The sequence below is a fragment of the Panicum hallii genome, chromosome 1, assembly GCF_002211085.1.
Source record: "Panicum hallii strain FIL2 chromosome 1, PHallii_v3.1, whole genome shotgun sequence".
NCBI classification, from domain to species: Eukaryota; Viridiplantae; Streptophyta; class Magnoliopsida; order Poales; family Poaceae; genus Panicum; species Panicum hallii.
In genome coordinates, this window is record NC_038042.1 from 58,022,770 (window position 1) to 58,039,198 (window position 16,429).

The following is a 16,429-nucleotide window of genomic DNA, read 5'->3' on the forward strand; positions in this document are numbered from 1 at the left end:
GGCCTCCCTGCACGGTTTTGCAACATCAGGACACCATTATTTGGGCCACGTAAAGCGCGATTATAAAACCCCGCACGCTACACGCCCCCTCTTCGCTCGCTTCCTTTCCGAGCCCAACGAACCCCTTTCCTCTCGGTTCGCGCTCGCCTTCCCCACCGCCATTACCATCCTCTCCCTGCAACAAGCTCTTGCCAACAAGGAGCCGCGCGCCTCGCCAGTCACCAGACGCCGGTTCGCCACCCCGATCCATGCAGCCGAGCGGCCGCGAAATGCAGGGCGGAGGCGGCGGCGGGCAGGACGACTTCTTCGACCAGATGCTGTCCACGCTGCCGGCCGCGTGGTCCGAGCTCGGCTCCGGCAAGTCCCCCTGGGAGCTCCCCGCGGGGGCCTCCGAGGACGCCGCGTTCGACGAGTCCGCGCTCCTCGCCTCGCGGCTCCGCCACCACCAGATCGGCGGCGGCGGGGACAAGCCCGTCATGCTCCACCTCAGCGACCTGCACGGCCTCGCCGCCGGCGTGGAGGACGGCGGCGCCGCAGGGTTCCTGCCGCTGCCTCTGTTCACCGACCGGGCGAGGGAGGACATGGATGCCACCTTCAAGTCACCCAATGCCGTTGTAAGATGTTTATTAATTCTGCTCCGCTCTGCCTGCCTCCTGCAGAGATTTCATTTTGCCCCGTCGCTGACATGGTTTTGGGGTTTTGCAGGGAGGCGACCAGACACTGTACAACGGATTCGGAGCCGCCGGGATGCATGGTGCCGCCGCTGTGCAGCCGCAGTTCGGGCAGGTACGCCGGCCAAGAACCAGTGCCCGCATCACGTTCATCAGGACGATTGCACTCTCAATTATTCAGCAATCACTTTGCTTCTGCACTCATGGCGCAAGCAACTGGCAAAGATACTAGAATTTCTTTTTCATTTTTGAAACGGAAGCTACTAGAATTTCAATTCTTCATTTTTCTGGCAAGTTTGGTTTTTCTTGGTTGATCAATTGGGCTCAGAAAGCCGTTTCTTTTATCCTCGTCTGGTCAAAGGGCGGGTCAATGCCGGCGCAGAGCTTCGGAGGAGGCGCAGCCGCGCGTGGCGGCGGGTCGGCACCGGCAGGTGCTCCGGCCGCCGGAGCGTCGTCGGGGGGAGGGGCCGCGCCGCCGCGACAGCAGCGTGTGCGGGCGAGGAGGGGACAAGCGACTGACCCTCACAGCATCGCCGAACGTGTACGCCACTCTCCCACCACCTTTCCCTTCTCCCTCCATTTTTTAATGCCTGCATCACTGTACCCCTCCTGTGCTCTTGTGCCTGGAGCTCCACAATTCTCGGACGCCAGTTTGACCTCTCACAGACCTCAATTTCACAGTCCCTTGCTCCAATTTAAGCTGCAAAGTTTGGCCACAAATTTTGGTTTCAGTGTTCAGATACAGCAGAGAATTAGAGATGAACTGTAGGACAATTTCGGCTGTGCATCTCCTGTGTGTCTTCTTGCTCACTCTCGCCATGCGTTTGTTGCAGCTCCGGAGGGAGAGGATAGCTGAGAGGATGAAGGCGTTGCAGGAGCTGGTCCCTAATGCCAACAAGGTAGACCAATTTTTTCCCTCTCTTTTCTTTTCTCCCCTCTTTTTCTCCTTTTGCCCTTTCTTTTGAACAAAGTAGCAGGAAGCTTTCCTTGAGATGTGGTGAGGGTGCACTCATTTCTTTTTAGCGCTGTGGTGTGATGTAGGAGTACATTTTTCCTTAAATTCAGTCTTTGGGTGATACACTATCTTGACTTGTTATAGTATAACGTGCTATGCTCTCCTATATGTAACATTGGTAAAATAAAAAAGTGCATTACAGAATAGAAAACCATGGTGGTTGGGGCATATGGTGCAGTTGCCCACACTTCACTGCTTGGTTGATGCGACACGTGTCGGACCTCCATTGGAGGATGTGTTTTAGTAATTAGTAGCTTCTAATTAAAGATGGTCTAGCACTAGCAGTAGTAAAAATCTGCTGCCAGTAAGGCCGCAAAACTAGTAACAGTTTTTTTAGCAAGAAACTAGTGACAGTTACACTGGGGGGATGTTGATCACTGGAAGCCACAAGATTCCTACATGAGGGGAATGGCAGGTTAACTAGCTAGGCTTTGGTATAAAATGCAGAGATATATACATGAACTTCGAGACATACCTTGCTTGAACTAAGCGACGGCTGCAAAACACTAAAGCCGGAGACATGAGCATTGTCAACACTCCAGCTCCTGTTCCCCACGAACACCACGTGCCACGATGGAGCTTCCATTGGCACATCTAAGATCCTTTTCGGCACAACTTGCGGTCACTGTTAGAGTATCATGAAGCAATAACGAATGCTCTTTTGCTGCCCCTTGGAATAAAAACATCGCTCCTCGTGTCTTAGCCGATGGAGCTTACACAGACAGCACAAACTAGAATGGACACCATCACTGTCGCTGAAGTGATCATATGGAATTTTGTTTGCAGACCGACAAGGCATCGATGCTCGATGAGATCATTGATTATGTGAAGTTCCTCCAGCTCCAAGTCAAGGTATTTCTGCTTTCCTACACCTAGCTAGGTTACTGTGGGATGGCTTTCTAAATTCTGCTCATAATTTGGGCACTGGACATAGTTCATGATTCCTCCTCAAATGTTTCCCATTGTTGCAGGTTCTTAGCATGAGCCGATTAGGTGGAGCTGCAGGGGTCGGCCCTCTAGTTGCTAACATGTCAGCAGAGGTACGTATCTACGGTTGTGTCATATAATACTTTATTATTTTGAAAACTAAAGTGCCAGCAACGACCCCAATTGATACAAAGCCAGAGGCTAACTAATATATGTGGGCCAAGTATGTTGAACCCTGAAATGCTCTAATGATGTTCACTGAAGCACAAAGCAATCCGGGAAAGTGTTATCCTTTTGACCATTGGTTAGGTCCAAATAGGTATTCATAATTTCGTCATCTTTAAAGTTGGTATTCCAAACCATTTAAGAATCGTCAGTCTAAAGTTGATCCCTGATTAAGTCTAAATAATAGGATATCAATATAAAAATTCCGATTCTACCTTTGGCATTCGAGGGCTAAAAGTCACCAAAAAGAGGTATTAAAACCAAACAGCATGCTTGCAGATTTGCACGAAATTAAAAAGAGATATGTGCCATAACTTTGCTTAAGGAACTGATCAAGCATTAGTGGCCAACACATCGGAAAAGGTATGTAGGAATCTTTGTTGATGAGGACTCAAGCCAAAAAGGAAAACACGCCTGAAAAGTATTACAAGGTACTGATCAGGCGTTTAAGCCGCAGAGGTTACTAGCCCACTTAGGAGAACCCCCAGCTTCTGAAAAATGTCCCGGCTGCTATAAGGTCAACCGAGTGAAATTCGAAAAAATGCTCATGGGTTCTCTATTTTTATCATCTTGACTGACAAAATGCCCGTCAGTTTTTATCATCTTGTGCATCAGCCAAATTGCCATCGCATCAAATTTAAATCCTTGTTGCAGGGTAATGGGAATGGGAATGCTACAAGCGACAGCGGAGATGGCAATGCTGCCAACGGCGGCGGCAATGGTGAAAACGGTGGCGGCAGCCTGAAGGTGACGGAGCAACAAGTGGCGAGGTTGATGGAGGAGGACATGGGCACCGCCATGCAGTACCTGCAGGGCAAGGGGCTCTGCCTGATGCCCATCTCTCTAGCCTCGGCCATCTCCTCTGCCACATCGTCGTCCCTCCTATCCCGCCCCTCCATTGGCTCAATGGGCAGTGCTAGAGGCCCTGCGCATGAAGGCGGCAACCCGGCGTCGCCTCCATTGATGAACGGCGCCGGCGGCGACGACTCCCGGACCGTCAAGGATGCTGGTGCCGGCAGTAAACAGTGAAGGCAGAGGCAGCGTTCTTGACTTCTCGGGAGGTTGTGTGCTCAAAAGGGTGGTCTTGTAGGGGTGGAATTGTGAAGTGGCGCCGCAGGCCTTTCCCCTCCCTCCACCTTTCCTGCCCTCCTTTTGTTTGTTTATAAGAAATGATGTTGAATCATGCAACCTTTAGCTCCGTCTTTTCATGTTCTTGCGAAATAGCTTTTCTGGTCTCTTTACCTCTCCTCCTTTTCTGGGCTATGAGCTGCTCCTCTAATCCCTAGCCTTCTTTTTCTGCAAAATTTGTCGTGGAGCTGCCGTGTCTCTTGTTAGGTGGAGGTGAGGAGGAATCCAAATTATTGGTCCAAAGGATCGTGTTCATATCCCATCCCGCGTACTACAAAATTATCTAATGGGTGTTGGGGCGGTATCAAGTGCAAAGCTGGTCAACAAAATGAAAGATTATGTGGGAGCAGTGCAGAGACATGCTGTCCTATTACAGATGAGCTGCAAAGTCTGCACTAGGCAGAGGTTTACGTGAAGAGACTTGGTAAGCAACGGATGATCCAGGCATCTAAGTTCAGACGAGAGATGTGATGGATTGATGTTGCGTGAAGACTTTACAAGGTTGAAGCGGGAAAGACTTTACAAGGTTGAAGCGGGAACGAAGAAGAAGATTGAAGTTTAGCCTTCCAGTTTTCTTTCTTTGTCTTTAGAGCTTTCTCTTGATTTTTGAAATCCCTCGTTTGAGTTTTAGAATCTAAGAACTCTCTGGTAACTTTTTTGGCTGTAGCTATTCGCTTGTGAATGATCAAGGCCGGAACTTGTTCCATAATTTTAAAAAAAGATGAGCTGCAAAGTCTGCTCTCCACTGCTGAAATTAGGCGCTTTTCGGACCACCAGATAACTTTAGATATAGAGAGTGTACCTTAAAGCTAAGCACATAGAGTCTTCCCTGATGTAATATTATAGAGGGGAGGGCAGATAAGGTGCTTATTTTGCAGCGCATGGCTACGGTGCGAAGCAAGTGTTTGCGAGCGCCTGATGGTCTGAACACTGTGTCTCAAAACATACATGTAATAGCACTCTGCGAAGGATGTACCCTAATCCTCTATCTGCAGACACAGACGTATCAGTTGCAGACACAGAGATAAACCAAGTACAACTCGAGCTTAATAGTTTCAAGGTCTTCCTGGGGAGCATCCCCTGTATCCTATCAGACGACAAAGACATTCCACAGCTAGTTTTTCCCCTAACCACCTCCGACAATTGTGATGATGCAGCGTTAATGATTGCAGCGCAGGCGATAACACCGTTGGATGATCCGAGAAGGGCAAGGGAATGGGCGTGCGTGCAGGCTACTAAGTGGCATTATTCCCTTCCTGCCTTCAGTTCGCACGTCGCGATGGGCTGGCTCCGAGTAAACAAATGGAGACGAGGGGGTCATGGGCATACATTTACCTGATAACAGCAGGATCCTGGTAGGAGATGCACCCACGTTGGTGAAGTAAATGAGGAGCATCTTTGATCATGCTTTAAACAACTCCCGTTGACAGCTCTAGTGAACAAGGGCAACCGAAGGGAAGGCAGTCTAAAACTGGACCACAAAGACATTGCAAGTTTTTTTTTTTGCAAGGATGCAGATGAGATCTCCCATTGTTACCAAGGCAAAAAATAATAGTCATGTTGAAAGTTGGAGCGAAGGAAATGGGGTTTTTAGTCGATTGATCTGCTAGTTTGACATTTCCCGATCAATGGCACCAAATAATTGAGTTAAAAACGTTTTATTGACAAAGACAGAAAGGAATTTTCCAAGTGTAAAGCATAACTGAAAGGTTACCAGTGCCGATACATTGATGTGAAGGTACCCAGCTTTTTCTTTGGGGTGGCCTCCTTCCAGCCATAAATGCACAGTGAATGATGAACACCACAGAAGGGAAAGAAGGATGCTTTTCCAACTGTCCATGACAGAGAAATTTACTGTACCATTCATCAAAATGGATCGGCCTGTTGAAGGCATGGCGAAAGTTGCGCGGAGATAGGACAGAGCAATGCACAGCAAACATATGAAATCATACGTCTTACTTTGGGTATCCATAATGAACGACGAACCAGTTACAGAATTGTTGGGGCTCAGAACTACCTAGATGATATGGGCATATAGAAGTAGGAATCTGAAATTATGTCACCAAGATTTTAAGAAGTCATGCTGGCTGCCAAAAAGAAAAGTAGTACATCAGTAAATAAATATCCTTGTGAAATTACTACTATACTCTTAAGAGCATCAGAGCTTCTGCACAGAGGATCCTTCAAAATTCATTCTCGAATCTGAATAACAAAATATGTCAGTGGAGACTACTAGATAAGTATGATAAAAGATGCGGGATATTATTTTGTTCTGAATTCTGATCAAAATGGCTGGAACCTGGAATGTAAGTACCACATATAACCATCTCTTATTAGTAGAGAACAAAATGGTTGGAATGTAACTATGTAGGACCTCATAAGAGATGCATAGAAATCAAGGAAGCAGAAAAGGACTCGTATATGATGTAAGGGCTGGAAATCTTAACAAGTTAAACAGTAGAATAAAGATTTGGCTCAAATTTTCAAGTCCAATTCAGAAGGACCAGGCTCAATCTCAAATTTGATTAATCAAAGTCAAGCACACTTCAAATTACAGGTTTACTATGCACCATTCTAGCCCGTCTTCTAACTGGGAAATTGCCTCATGGCTCTCTTTTCACCCATTGATGAATGTAAGGACGATTCACCAACATTACACTGAACATAAGAAAAAACAAATATAATGGTACCAGAAAAACTGCATGACATCTCAGAGGGATCTCACCAAATCTCTGTAGCAAATGCAGATGCAACATCAGTACTTCAGAACTAAAGCTAATCTATTGCTTCACTTCTGGTTTGTTCTCTTTCGTTTAGAACCACTTGGGATTTTATCTCTTGAATTAGATTTCTTTGCTGCTTCTGATTCCAGAGACTCTTCCAGTTTTTTCAGAGCTTTTAAACCAAACAAGAAGATGACATAGTTAGAATGATGGAATGTTAAAATTATAGGTGAGAAGGAACTAAAGACCAGCACATCCTAATTACAGGACCATTATCTCACCACTGGAGAAAACTGGACGAAGTGTTTCTATTGATTCCTCAGGCAATGAATGAAGACTGCAGCTAGCATTGTCAGCCTTCTTCAGCATTTTGTCAAAAGTTTTAACCTACAAAACATTTGGCTCAGCAACCGGCATAGAAATACAAAATGCACAAAGTATATTCTTATTGCAACTGCTCTGGGTATGATTCAGTTGGGTGTACGCCTGGTAATAAAATGGAGGCATCTAGTAGTGTACATAGTTATATTTCACTTTAGAATGGACATCAAAGTGCTTTATGCATTCTTAATTCCTAACGCAAGTGAGGAAGTCTCACTGCTCAGTAGTCAGTACTGAGCAGTGTCCCTATAACAACTTTCCACACCAAATCATATGGTACCAAACAAACATCCAGCAGCTCAACAATACTCAGCTCGCAGTCCATGAGTCTAACCCCAAGGGTACAGCCATACAGGAAGGAGAATGAGATTGCAACCTTTTCACAATATAATTATGCATACACAGGCATTGGGAAAGCTACCTATTATCATTAGGCAGAGCAATACCTCATGTTTTCTTAAAAAGGTGAAGCAGGAACCAGACTCCCCTGCTCTTGCAGTCCGACCCGCTCGATGTATGTATGTTTTCACATATGGTGGCATATCATAATTGATAACATATCTTAAACCATCAATATGTATTCCACGAGCCATTCTATCAGTACCGATCAGAACATCGATTTCCCCTTCCTTGAAGGCCTCCAGTGTCTTCCTGCAAGAGAGAAATTCAATTAATATAATGGCATCATATCGGTCACTTAAGTTACCAATCTCGACTATTGTAGAAACAAACTTGATATCTATCCCTAATTTATAGAAAAAAAAAATCTCATCACCTATTCCTACTGTATGACCTATTTGTTCCAACTGTATGACCTATTCCTAATTTAACCTACCGCATAGTCGTAGACCATGGCCATAATATCCCATAACAATTAATGTCTCAAGTTGGGGATAAGCTCAACTTCATTGTATCATTCTCTAATCCCATCATCACTAGACCACATACTTTCGAACTAATTGTTTTCTAAATTCACATTCATGTAAACCAAAGATTATGACCTCAGCACTTTAGTAAGGCAGATCCAAGTAGAGACAAGATTCCCATTCTTTTCTTGTTAACCTTGATATGGCTAATCACCCAAAACTCAACCCAAAAAAACTTTGATTTATCAAGTTAAACAATTTAATTTAGATAGCTTACCTTCGAGTAGATTCTCGCTGCAAGCGTGAATATTCACTAAATTTAAAGGGTAAGTCTTCAAAAAATCCCAGCAATGTGCTTAGTCTGTGGCTTGATTCTACAGATGAGGTAAAAACTAAGCACTTGTTCCCTTGCAGCTCTTGGAGAAGAACAATGAGAGAGAGTGGCTTTAAGTTTGATGTACAAATCTGCAATTGCAGCATAGAACAAATATGAGTATGCACAAAAGAGTTTCCAATAGTACTTTTACACTTGGATGACACAAAACTGTTGATCTAAGATAAAAGGTGCTATAGAGAGAGAGAGAGAGAGAGAGAGAGAGAGAGAGACCAGCTTGTAGGATTCAAGTTTTGTAGGAATTCTGTAACGCTTCTTCCCACTATTCAACAATAAGGGGTGGTGCAACTCGAGTTGAGAAAGCTTGCTAGGATCTTGAGTCAGTGTAGCAGACAAAACTATCTTTGCTAATCTTGGATAGCATTTACCTTTAAACCCACGCTCAACACCTCTACACGGTAAAGGGCAGATTAATTAAATCCACAAACAAAATATATAGCACTGTATTAAACTGTTCATATGGTAGGGAACGGCAAGAATGTAAAGTACGGAGAATATGGGCAAAGTTGTTAACCTTAATAAAAGAGGGTATGATAATATGAGCATACAATGTGACCTTTACTAAAAGAGGAAACTACACAAGAATGTAATTAGGAATAGGAATTACGATCTTCTAATAGTAGTCAATGGATGAAGTAGAGTTTTCCCATCAGTGTCGTGCCAGGAACGATCTTGGCCAATTGAGTGTGTAAGTTGGATCACTGTTGGCAACCAGGATTGGTAAGCCTCTCTTAACATCCTATCTGTTTCATCAATGACCTGAATCCCAACAAAATAAATGAAATATGAGGTGCTAGAAAGTTGGAAAAGTACACACACATGATAAGGCTAAAGCAGTCTAAAAAACGCTAAAGCAAAAGTTTGTATGTTTATACACAAATAGTACAACTCCATGAAACAACAACAGCCCCCATATGTCAAATTATATTGAAACTTGCAAGTTGCATGATTCCAAAAGACATACGTAGTAAGGATCTAAAGTAAGAGCTGAATCTGGTAGTTCTGCGTTGCCATAAATTGGCCCAGAATAATCATGCATTGATGCCAATATAGCAGACGCATCACCATATATCTGGATATAAACCAGGCACAAAGCAAACTGCAAACACTCTGGTCGAAATTCAATTCCAGGGCATAATCTCACAAAAAATCTACATGGTGTGTTCCTTTCACATTTTTTTTAGTGTACAGTATATAAAGCACACACAAACTACAGTGATCGTTCAAGGCTTAAACAGACAATTCCATGAAGGAGAAGGACATTAGATTCAGATAAAACAAAAACTATCGACAACGTAAGTGTAGGAGATGTAAAAAGAATTATGCAATAAAGTTACCAATGAGCCTACCAGGTACTGAAGATGCTCCAGACTGAAACCATTTGTCATGTTAATGTGATCCATCAGTCTTCCAGGTGTTGCCACCAATATATCAACTTTAGTCTGTGGTTCCATTTTGACATATTCTTCATCAATAGTTGGGTAAAGCTCTTGTTTGGGCTTCCTGACAAGATTGGAAACTTCATCTGCTAATGACGATTGGCCAACTGCTGAACCTACTGACAAGCCCACCACAGGAGCAATAGCATCAAAAACCTCTTTAACCTGCAGTTGAATTAAAAACAGAAAAAACTTTCATTTGTTTTGGCCTGATATGAAATGGATAAATGTCAGGCTCAAATGTGGGCGCTATGGATTAGGAGAGATAAATTTCAAAAAGTTAAACAGAAAATGCACCAACCTGCAAGGCTAAATCCCGTGTAGGAAGCACAACCAAAGCACGCAAACACCTTACTTTCCGAGTGGAGAGCATTTGCACAATAGGTAGGGCATAAGCTAGAGTTTTGCCAGATCCAGTTGGGGAGTTAATACAGACATCCCTCTCAAAAGCACCAGGACCAATCGTTTCCACCCAAGCTGCTTCTTGAACTGGGAAAAATGATTCAATTCCCATTCTCTGCAAAGCCCCTGCTAATCTACAATGGTAAACATACCCTTCAGACACTTTCCTAGCTTGATAGATTAACTGCACTGAAAATGCATTTGACAACTTATAACGAAGGAACCAAAATGCTAAGCACAGTGACACAAGCTAGCCACTGGGCGGATTAGCACCAAGCTTTGCTAAGACAACCTAGTTGGAACTCGGCCCTAACAAATTGCAGAAGCAGCAACCGCCATCCAGCTCTACAGTTTCTGCGAGCAACCAAGCAACGCAAGCTAAATTCCAAGACAAATCCTACTCCTATCTTCACGAGAGTGAAAACTAAATAGCATCCTCACTGTAATTTCCCCCACCCACTACAGACAGCAAAACTCAAAACCTAAACCACATAGTTAGTCTACTCCTAGCAGCAAGCAACCAAACTAAAGAATCGCCTGTTTCAAGTGATCACAAGGAAAACGCGGAAGCATCGAGAGCGCACCTGGGGTCGAGGCGGGGAAGCTGCGCGACGGGGCAGCCGGAGAAGGCGTCGATGTCGACGGGGTACCGCATCCACGGCAGGTGCGGCACGCGGTCCGCGGGCCCCTCTTCCTCATCATTCCTCGCCATGGCAACCATCCAGCGACAGAACTCGCCTCAGGTAATGTGATAAACTCGCGGAGGAGCTGAAGCCGGGAGGAGCACTGGTGATGCGAGGCGGCGCGCGGGGCAGGGAGTGGCTGCGACGGCGAGGACTCGCTCGCTGCGAATTGGAGGCGGCCGGCAAACTAGGGCGCTTCGGGTCGGGGGGTGGGGGGGCGGGGGCCGGGTTGGGGGGGGGGGGTGGTCACGGACTCACCACGGTGGGGTGGAGTGGGATGGGTTGGGCTGTATTCTGTTGGGCCAGCCACAAAGAGATTTGAGCCGTACATTTTAACGTTTTGACCCCACGCCCCCGGCCCAGCCGTTGCCTACCGTAGCCCACATTTTTGTGCCCCCAGATGAGCAAGAAACTATTCTGCTTCTTTCTAACTGGAGTCCGGAGGTGGGGCTCGGAGCGACTAGCGGCCTCCATGGCAACATTGAAAATTAATTTACTGCAACATTTGAAATCACTAATACCACGTTACAAAAATATATATAAAAATAATTATATCATCCGATTCTATGATAGAAAATTTCCACTGCAACATAACATAATATTTCATGCAATATTTCTATAAGAACAATAATATGTAGAAACACAAAGTTTTGTAATATCAACACTAATTGGCAACATTTAGAAATTATAATTGCGATATTTTTGAACAACAATTTCAATATTAAAAGAATATTTTTCTTAAAAAATTAATAAAATAAATAGAATTAGTCGACATATCAACTATTAAATGTATAATAAATTTATGCAGAATTCTAATTGTTGCAGCATCACCTCACATCTCAAACATACCACTATAATCATATAATCATATAGGTCGACCCATCGAATAATTTTAAAACAACTACTGCGACATCAATAATTAACTGGAACTCCCGCTGCAATATTATCGTATCCATATTGTAATACATATCCATATCTAAAAAAAAAGTATGTAAAAAGATCACCGCAACATCGGTCAATGAGATTGAAGTGCTTTTTCTCACTACAACAATACCTCATACTTATTACAATAAAATTGTGTGTAAAAAAACGCTGGTTGGAGGTGTCCCACTATTTTTTTCATTGGACGTCCCAATGCTAGCATTACCGTTTTATATTTTTGTGATTATTACAAACACCACTCACGTGAATATCACTCTTACAGTTGACTTTACAAAGCTACCATTGGAAAGAGAAGAAATCTTATAAGCTTAAAAAACGGATATTTTTTATAGGTGACGTGCCAGGTCACGGTGCTAGCGTGGAGGCACGTTAAAAATAAGACGAAGCTACCCCTACCCTGCTCCTCCTCTCTCTCTCTCTCCCCCTCCTTCAGCTGGGTCCCGCAACTCCTCTCACTGCCAGGTGGGCCCCACCTTTCAGCTTCATCTCTCACCTTCAGTTTGAGGAGCAGGAGCGCCCGGGCCGCCGCCCCGCCGCGTGCCGCAGCAGCACCGCTACCTCCCTCCGTCCAGCTGCACCGGACTTGGCCAGGCTCAGCAGCGCTGGCACGAACGGAGTGGACTGGCGGCCGACGGACGAAGAGGACTTGGACACCCGCCTTTGCACGCCAACAGCGGCGGCCCGCTCATGCACTCACGCCTCCACCTAGCCCCGGCGGCTGCGGCTGCGAAGGCGACCTTGAGGCGCTTGGAGGAGGGGAGCTTGGGGAGGCGCGCGGCGGGGCCGAGCGTGCCTGCGGCCTTGTAGGACTTGGATGCGGCCTTGGATGCAGCAAGGATGGTGGCGACCGGGGAGGACGCGGCGGCCTGAGCGTGGCGACGGCGGCGGAGGTGGCGTCGGCCAGCGGCTTGAGCGCGCGGGAGCTGGAGAGGGCGACGAGCAGGCGCACCCCCGGAGCTACGCCAAGCGCGGAGGTCGTGGCGGCGGCCGCGAGCTCGTGTGCGGGAGGCATGGCGGCGGCGGTCCTCGTGGGGACGCGCAGGCCACTGGAGGCGAGGCGGCGTGCGGGGAACGGGGCCGTGGATAGGTCGGGAACCGAGGTGGGGAAAAAAGTGCTAGAGGTGGGAGACTAAGCTGACGGGTGGGGCCCACCTAACCAGTGAGAGGAGCTGCGGAACCTAGCTGTCGGTGAGGGAGAGAGAGGAGCAGCGCAGGGCAGCTTCATCTTTTCTCAACGTGCCTTCATGCTGTCACCGTGATCTAGCACGCTATACACGTAAAAATATATCTTTTTGGTAAATTTGTACGATTTCTTCTTTTTTCTAATGATAATTTTGTAAAAGCAATCGTAATAGCGATATTTGAATGAGTAGCGTTTGTAATAATAGTAAAAAGTGTAAAAAGGCTCTTTAGGTAGGGGAGAAGGCGGCGGCAACGTCACGGCCGCTCCAAACGGCCGCGCCCATTTCATTTTGGCGTTTCGATTTCCAACCGGCCCCACCAATCGCCTTCCGATCCCCACCTCCCCCTCCGCCGCCCCGATGGGAAGACGACGATCCCGCGGCCGCCGCCGCAAGAGCAAGATCAAACAAGGGGGGAACGACAACGGCGACGGGCGCTGCCCCCCGCACCCCGGATTCGTCCGCGGGCGCTGCTCCCGGTGCGGGGCAAAGGAGGAGAACGCGGAAGGAGGCGCCCCCAGGCCCAGAGTCGCCCCCTGCCCCGCTCACCGCGGCTTCCTGCGTGGGGTGAAGGATGGGGGCGCGGGAGGAGGCGTAGTTGGGAAGATCCAGGAGTGCCCGGCGGTTCCGGCTTCGGCGACGACGAGCATCCCGCGCGCGTCCGATCTGGACACACTCTTGCGCGCGAGGAAGCTGACCCTCATCCTGGACCTGGATCACACGCTGCTCAACTCGACGGAGATCCGCCAGCTCTCCCCCACCGAGCAAAGCAATGGATTCACGCGGCACACCATGGATGATCCCCGCACAGGCCTCTTCCAGTTGGACGTCCATGTGCTCACCAAGCTGCGCCCGTTCGTGCGAGGCTTCCTGGAGCAGGCGAGCACCATGTTCGAGATGCACGTGTACACCCTGGGAGGTCAGGAGTACGCGAGGGCGGTCGCCAAGCAGCTGGACCCGATGGCGTCTACTTCGGCGCGAGGATCGTGTCGAGCGAGGAGTCGACCCGGCGGGACATGAAGAACCTCGACGTCGTCCCGGGCGCCGAGGCCGTCTCGGTGGTGATCCTCGGACCATGTCTGGCCGGACCACCAGGAGAACCTGATCCTGATGAACAGATACCTCCACTTCGCCTCCTCCTGCCGGCAGTTCGGCTACGACATGAACTCCCTGACGGAGCTGAGGCGGGACGAGAGGGAACACCACGGCTCGCTGGCCGTCATGCTGGAAGTCCTGAAGCGCGTCCACCAGGGGTTCTTCGACTCGGTCCTCGACGGGAGCTGCTCGGACGTCAGGGAGGTGATCAGGGCGGTGCGGCGCGAGGTGCTGCGCGGCTGCACGGTGGCGTTCAGCCGGGTGATCCCCCTCGCGGACTTCGCCGGCGACCACCCCATGTGGAAGTTGACCGAGCGGCTGGGTGCCGTCTGCGCGGCCAACGCCGACGCCACGGTTACACATGTTGTCGCACTGGATCCAGGGACTGAGAAGGCGCGGTGGGCGCGGGACAACAGTAAGTTCCTCGTCAATCCCAGCTGGATCATGGCGGCAAGTTTCCGGTGGTGCCGGCCGAACGAGCAGGAGTTCCCGGTCACCCGTGGACGTGGAACGAAGCTGTGTGGCTTCCTACGACTGCGGGTTGGTGTCGCACACCCAGGACTTGAATGCTTCAGATCCTTCACTTAACTAGTTTTGATTCACTAGCCTTGATAGTCGATATTTGTGGCGACGCCTTCCACATTGGCTGACAACGGCCAAGTTTTGTTGAAACATTCAGTACTTCAGTACTTACCCAGTACGTGGTCTTGATGACACTGATCTTCTGATACTAATTGCTAAGAAAATCAGAAGTTCAGAGCAATATGGAGTCTGAAAATTCCAAGGTATTCAGTTACTGTTCTATCTGCGTGAAAGCGCAACAGATTGAGAGGTGAGTGAACATGGCAAAATGTGATTGATGCGATGTGTATAGATGAATTTTTATTTCAATGCAGAAGGGTGAAGTAGGAGTACTGTCTTTGGCTCTTTGCAACAGGTCAAGGCTATCTCCAGCGATATCCTCTAAATCTCATCCCCTATCCTTTTCCTCCAAATCAACTTCATACTCTATACCAAATTTAACTCCAACAACGTCCTCTATTTCCATCCTCTATACCCCACAATCTCAATTTTTTTCTTTATTTTCCTCCAACTGCCCTTTCCCACCCGCCCCTCCTCCCGCGCCCCTCTGCCGCCTCCGCCCCTTCCGCCCCTGCCCCGCCGCCCCTTCCCCTCCGCGCCGCCCCTTCCCCTCCGCCCCGCGGCCCTCCGCCCCACCGGCCTACGCCCCGGCCCCGCCGCCCTCCGCCCCTTCCCCTCCGCGCCCCTCCGCCCCTCGGCCCCGCCGCCCCGCCGCCCCTTCCCCGCCGCCCCGCCGCCCTCCGCCGCCCTCCGCCCCTCCTCCCGCGCGCGCCCCGCCGCCCCCCGCCGCCCTCCGCCCCTCCTCCCGCCCGCCGCCCCTCCGCCCCTCCTCCCGCGCGCGCCCGCCGCCCCTCCGCCTCCCGCCCGCCGCCCTCCACCCTCCTCCGCGCCCGCCTTCCGCCCCGCCGCTCCGGCCGCGCCCCTCCCTCCTCCCGCCCGTGCCCCTCCTCCCGCCCGCCGCCCCTCCGCCTCCCGCCCGCCGCCCCTCCACCCTCCTCCGCGCCCGCCTCCCGCCCCGCCGCTCCGGCCGCGGCCCGCCGCCCCGGCGCTCCGGCCGCGCCCCGCAGCGGCACCGCCCCGCCGGCCGCGCCCCGCCGCCCCGGCGCTCCGGCCGCGCCCCGCAGCGGCGCCGCCCCGCCGGCCGCGCCCCAACGCCCCGGCCGCCCCGCCGCTGACGCGTGGCAGTAGCACCGGGATGGAGGACGCCGCGCGGCCCTTCCTCTGTGCGGGACGCAGCGTTCCTCCTCCATTTTGGAGCACGCGATAGCGGATGCCGTTGGAGCCTCACCGGAGCTACAGTATCCCGTATTTTTACGGAACAGGACCTTTTACCGCACGCCGTTGGAGACAGCCTAAGGGCCGTTTGGAATGGAGGATTGCAAAACAGAGGAATGTAAGAAAACAGAGGAATCGAATAGGAATATAGGTGCAAAGCGGAGGAATGGAAAAACACAGGAATTTTGTAAAGATTGGTCTTCGGAACACATGAATTTGAGTAGCATAGGAATTAAGGGGTTAGTGGTAAACATAATTGCTTAGACTATACATCAGCAAACACAGTCCTTTTCTTTCACAAAGAAATTTAAGGTGTGTTCGTTTTCTAGCGTCTAAAGTTTAGAGGTGTCACATCAAAAATAATCTTATCATTTAGAAGTATTAAATAAAGTCTAATTACAAAACTAATTGCATAACCTCAGGGCTAATTCGCGAGACGAATCTAATGAGCTATATTAGTCCATGATTAGCGGATGATTACTGTAGCATCCCTGTGGCAA

The 16,429-nt window shown here is 49.0% G+C and overlaps 2 protein-coding genes and 1 pseudogene across 3 annotated transcripts; 2 read left to right on the plus strand and 1 right to left on the minus strand.

Moving 5' to 3' along the window:
- Positions 1-105: 105 nt before the first annotated feature.
- LOC112887126 (transcription factor bHLH82-like) lies at positions 106-4,084 on the plus strand. Its single transcript, XM_025953221.1, has 7 exons — positions 106-614; positions 706-786; positions 1,033-1,212; positions 1,505-1,570; positions 2,473-2,538; positions 2,658-2,726; positions 3,493-4,084. Exons 1-7 carry the CDS (start codon positions 249-251, stop codon positions 3,865-3,867), a joined length of 1,203 nt encoding a protein of 400 aa, XP_025809006.1. The 5' UTR covers positions 106-248; the 3' UTR covers positions 3,868-4,084.
- Positions 4,085-5,639: 1,555 nt separating this feature from the next.
- On the minus strand, positions 5,640-11,054 carry LOC112887107 (DEAD-box ATP-dependent RNA helicase 1). 2 transcript variants are annotated; one of them, XR_003227490.1, is made up of 10 exons: positions 10,756-11,054; positions 10,071-10,305; positions 9,680-9,934; positions 8,938-9,089; positions 8,544-8,721; positions 8,214-8,401; positions 7,517-7,721; positions 6,971-7,076; positions 6,692-6,861; positions 5,640-6,053 (listed from the first exon to the last, which is right to left on the minus strand). XR_003227490.1 is itself a non-coding variant. In XM_025953202.1 (9 exons), exons 1-9 carry the CDS (start codon positions 10,890-10,892, stop codon positions 6,755-6,757), a joined length of 1,563 nt encoding a protein of 520 aa, XP_025808987.1. In that variant the 5' UTR covers positions 10,893-11,054; the 3' UTR covers positions 6,425-6,754. The 2 variants fall into 2 exon arrangements, 1 of the variants encoding a protein (XP_025808987.1); XM_025953202.1 differs by lacking the exon at positions 5,640-6,053 and having other exon boundaries at positions 6,425-6,861.
- Positions 11,055-12,316: 1,262 nt separating this feature from the next.
- On the plus strand, positions 12,317-14,835 carry LOC112887118 (annotated as a pseudogene).
- Positions 14,836-16,429: the final 1,594 nt, after the last annotated feature.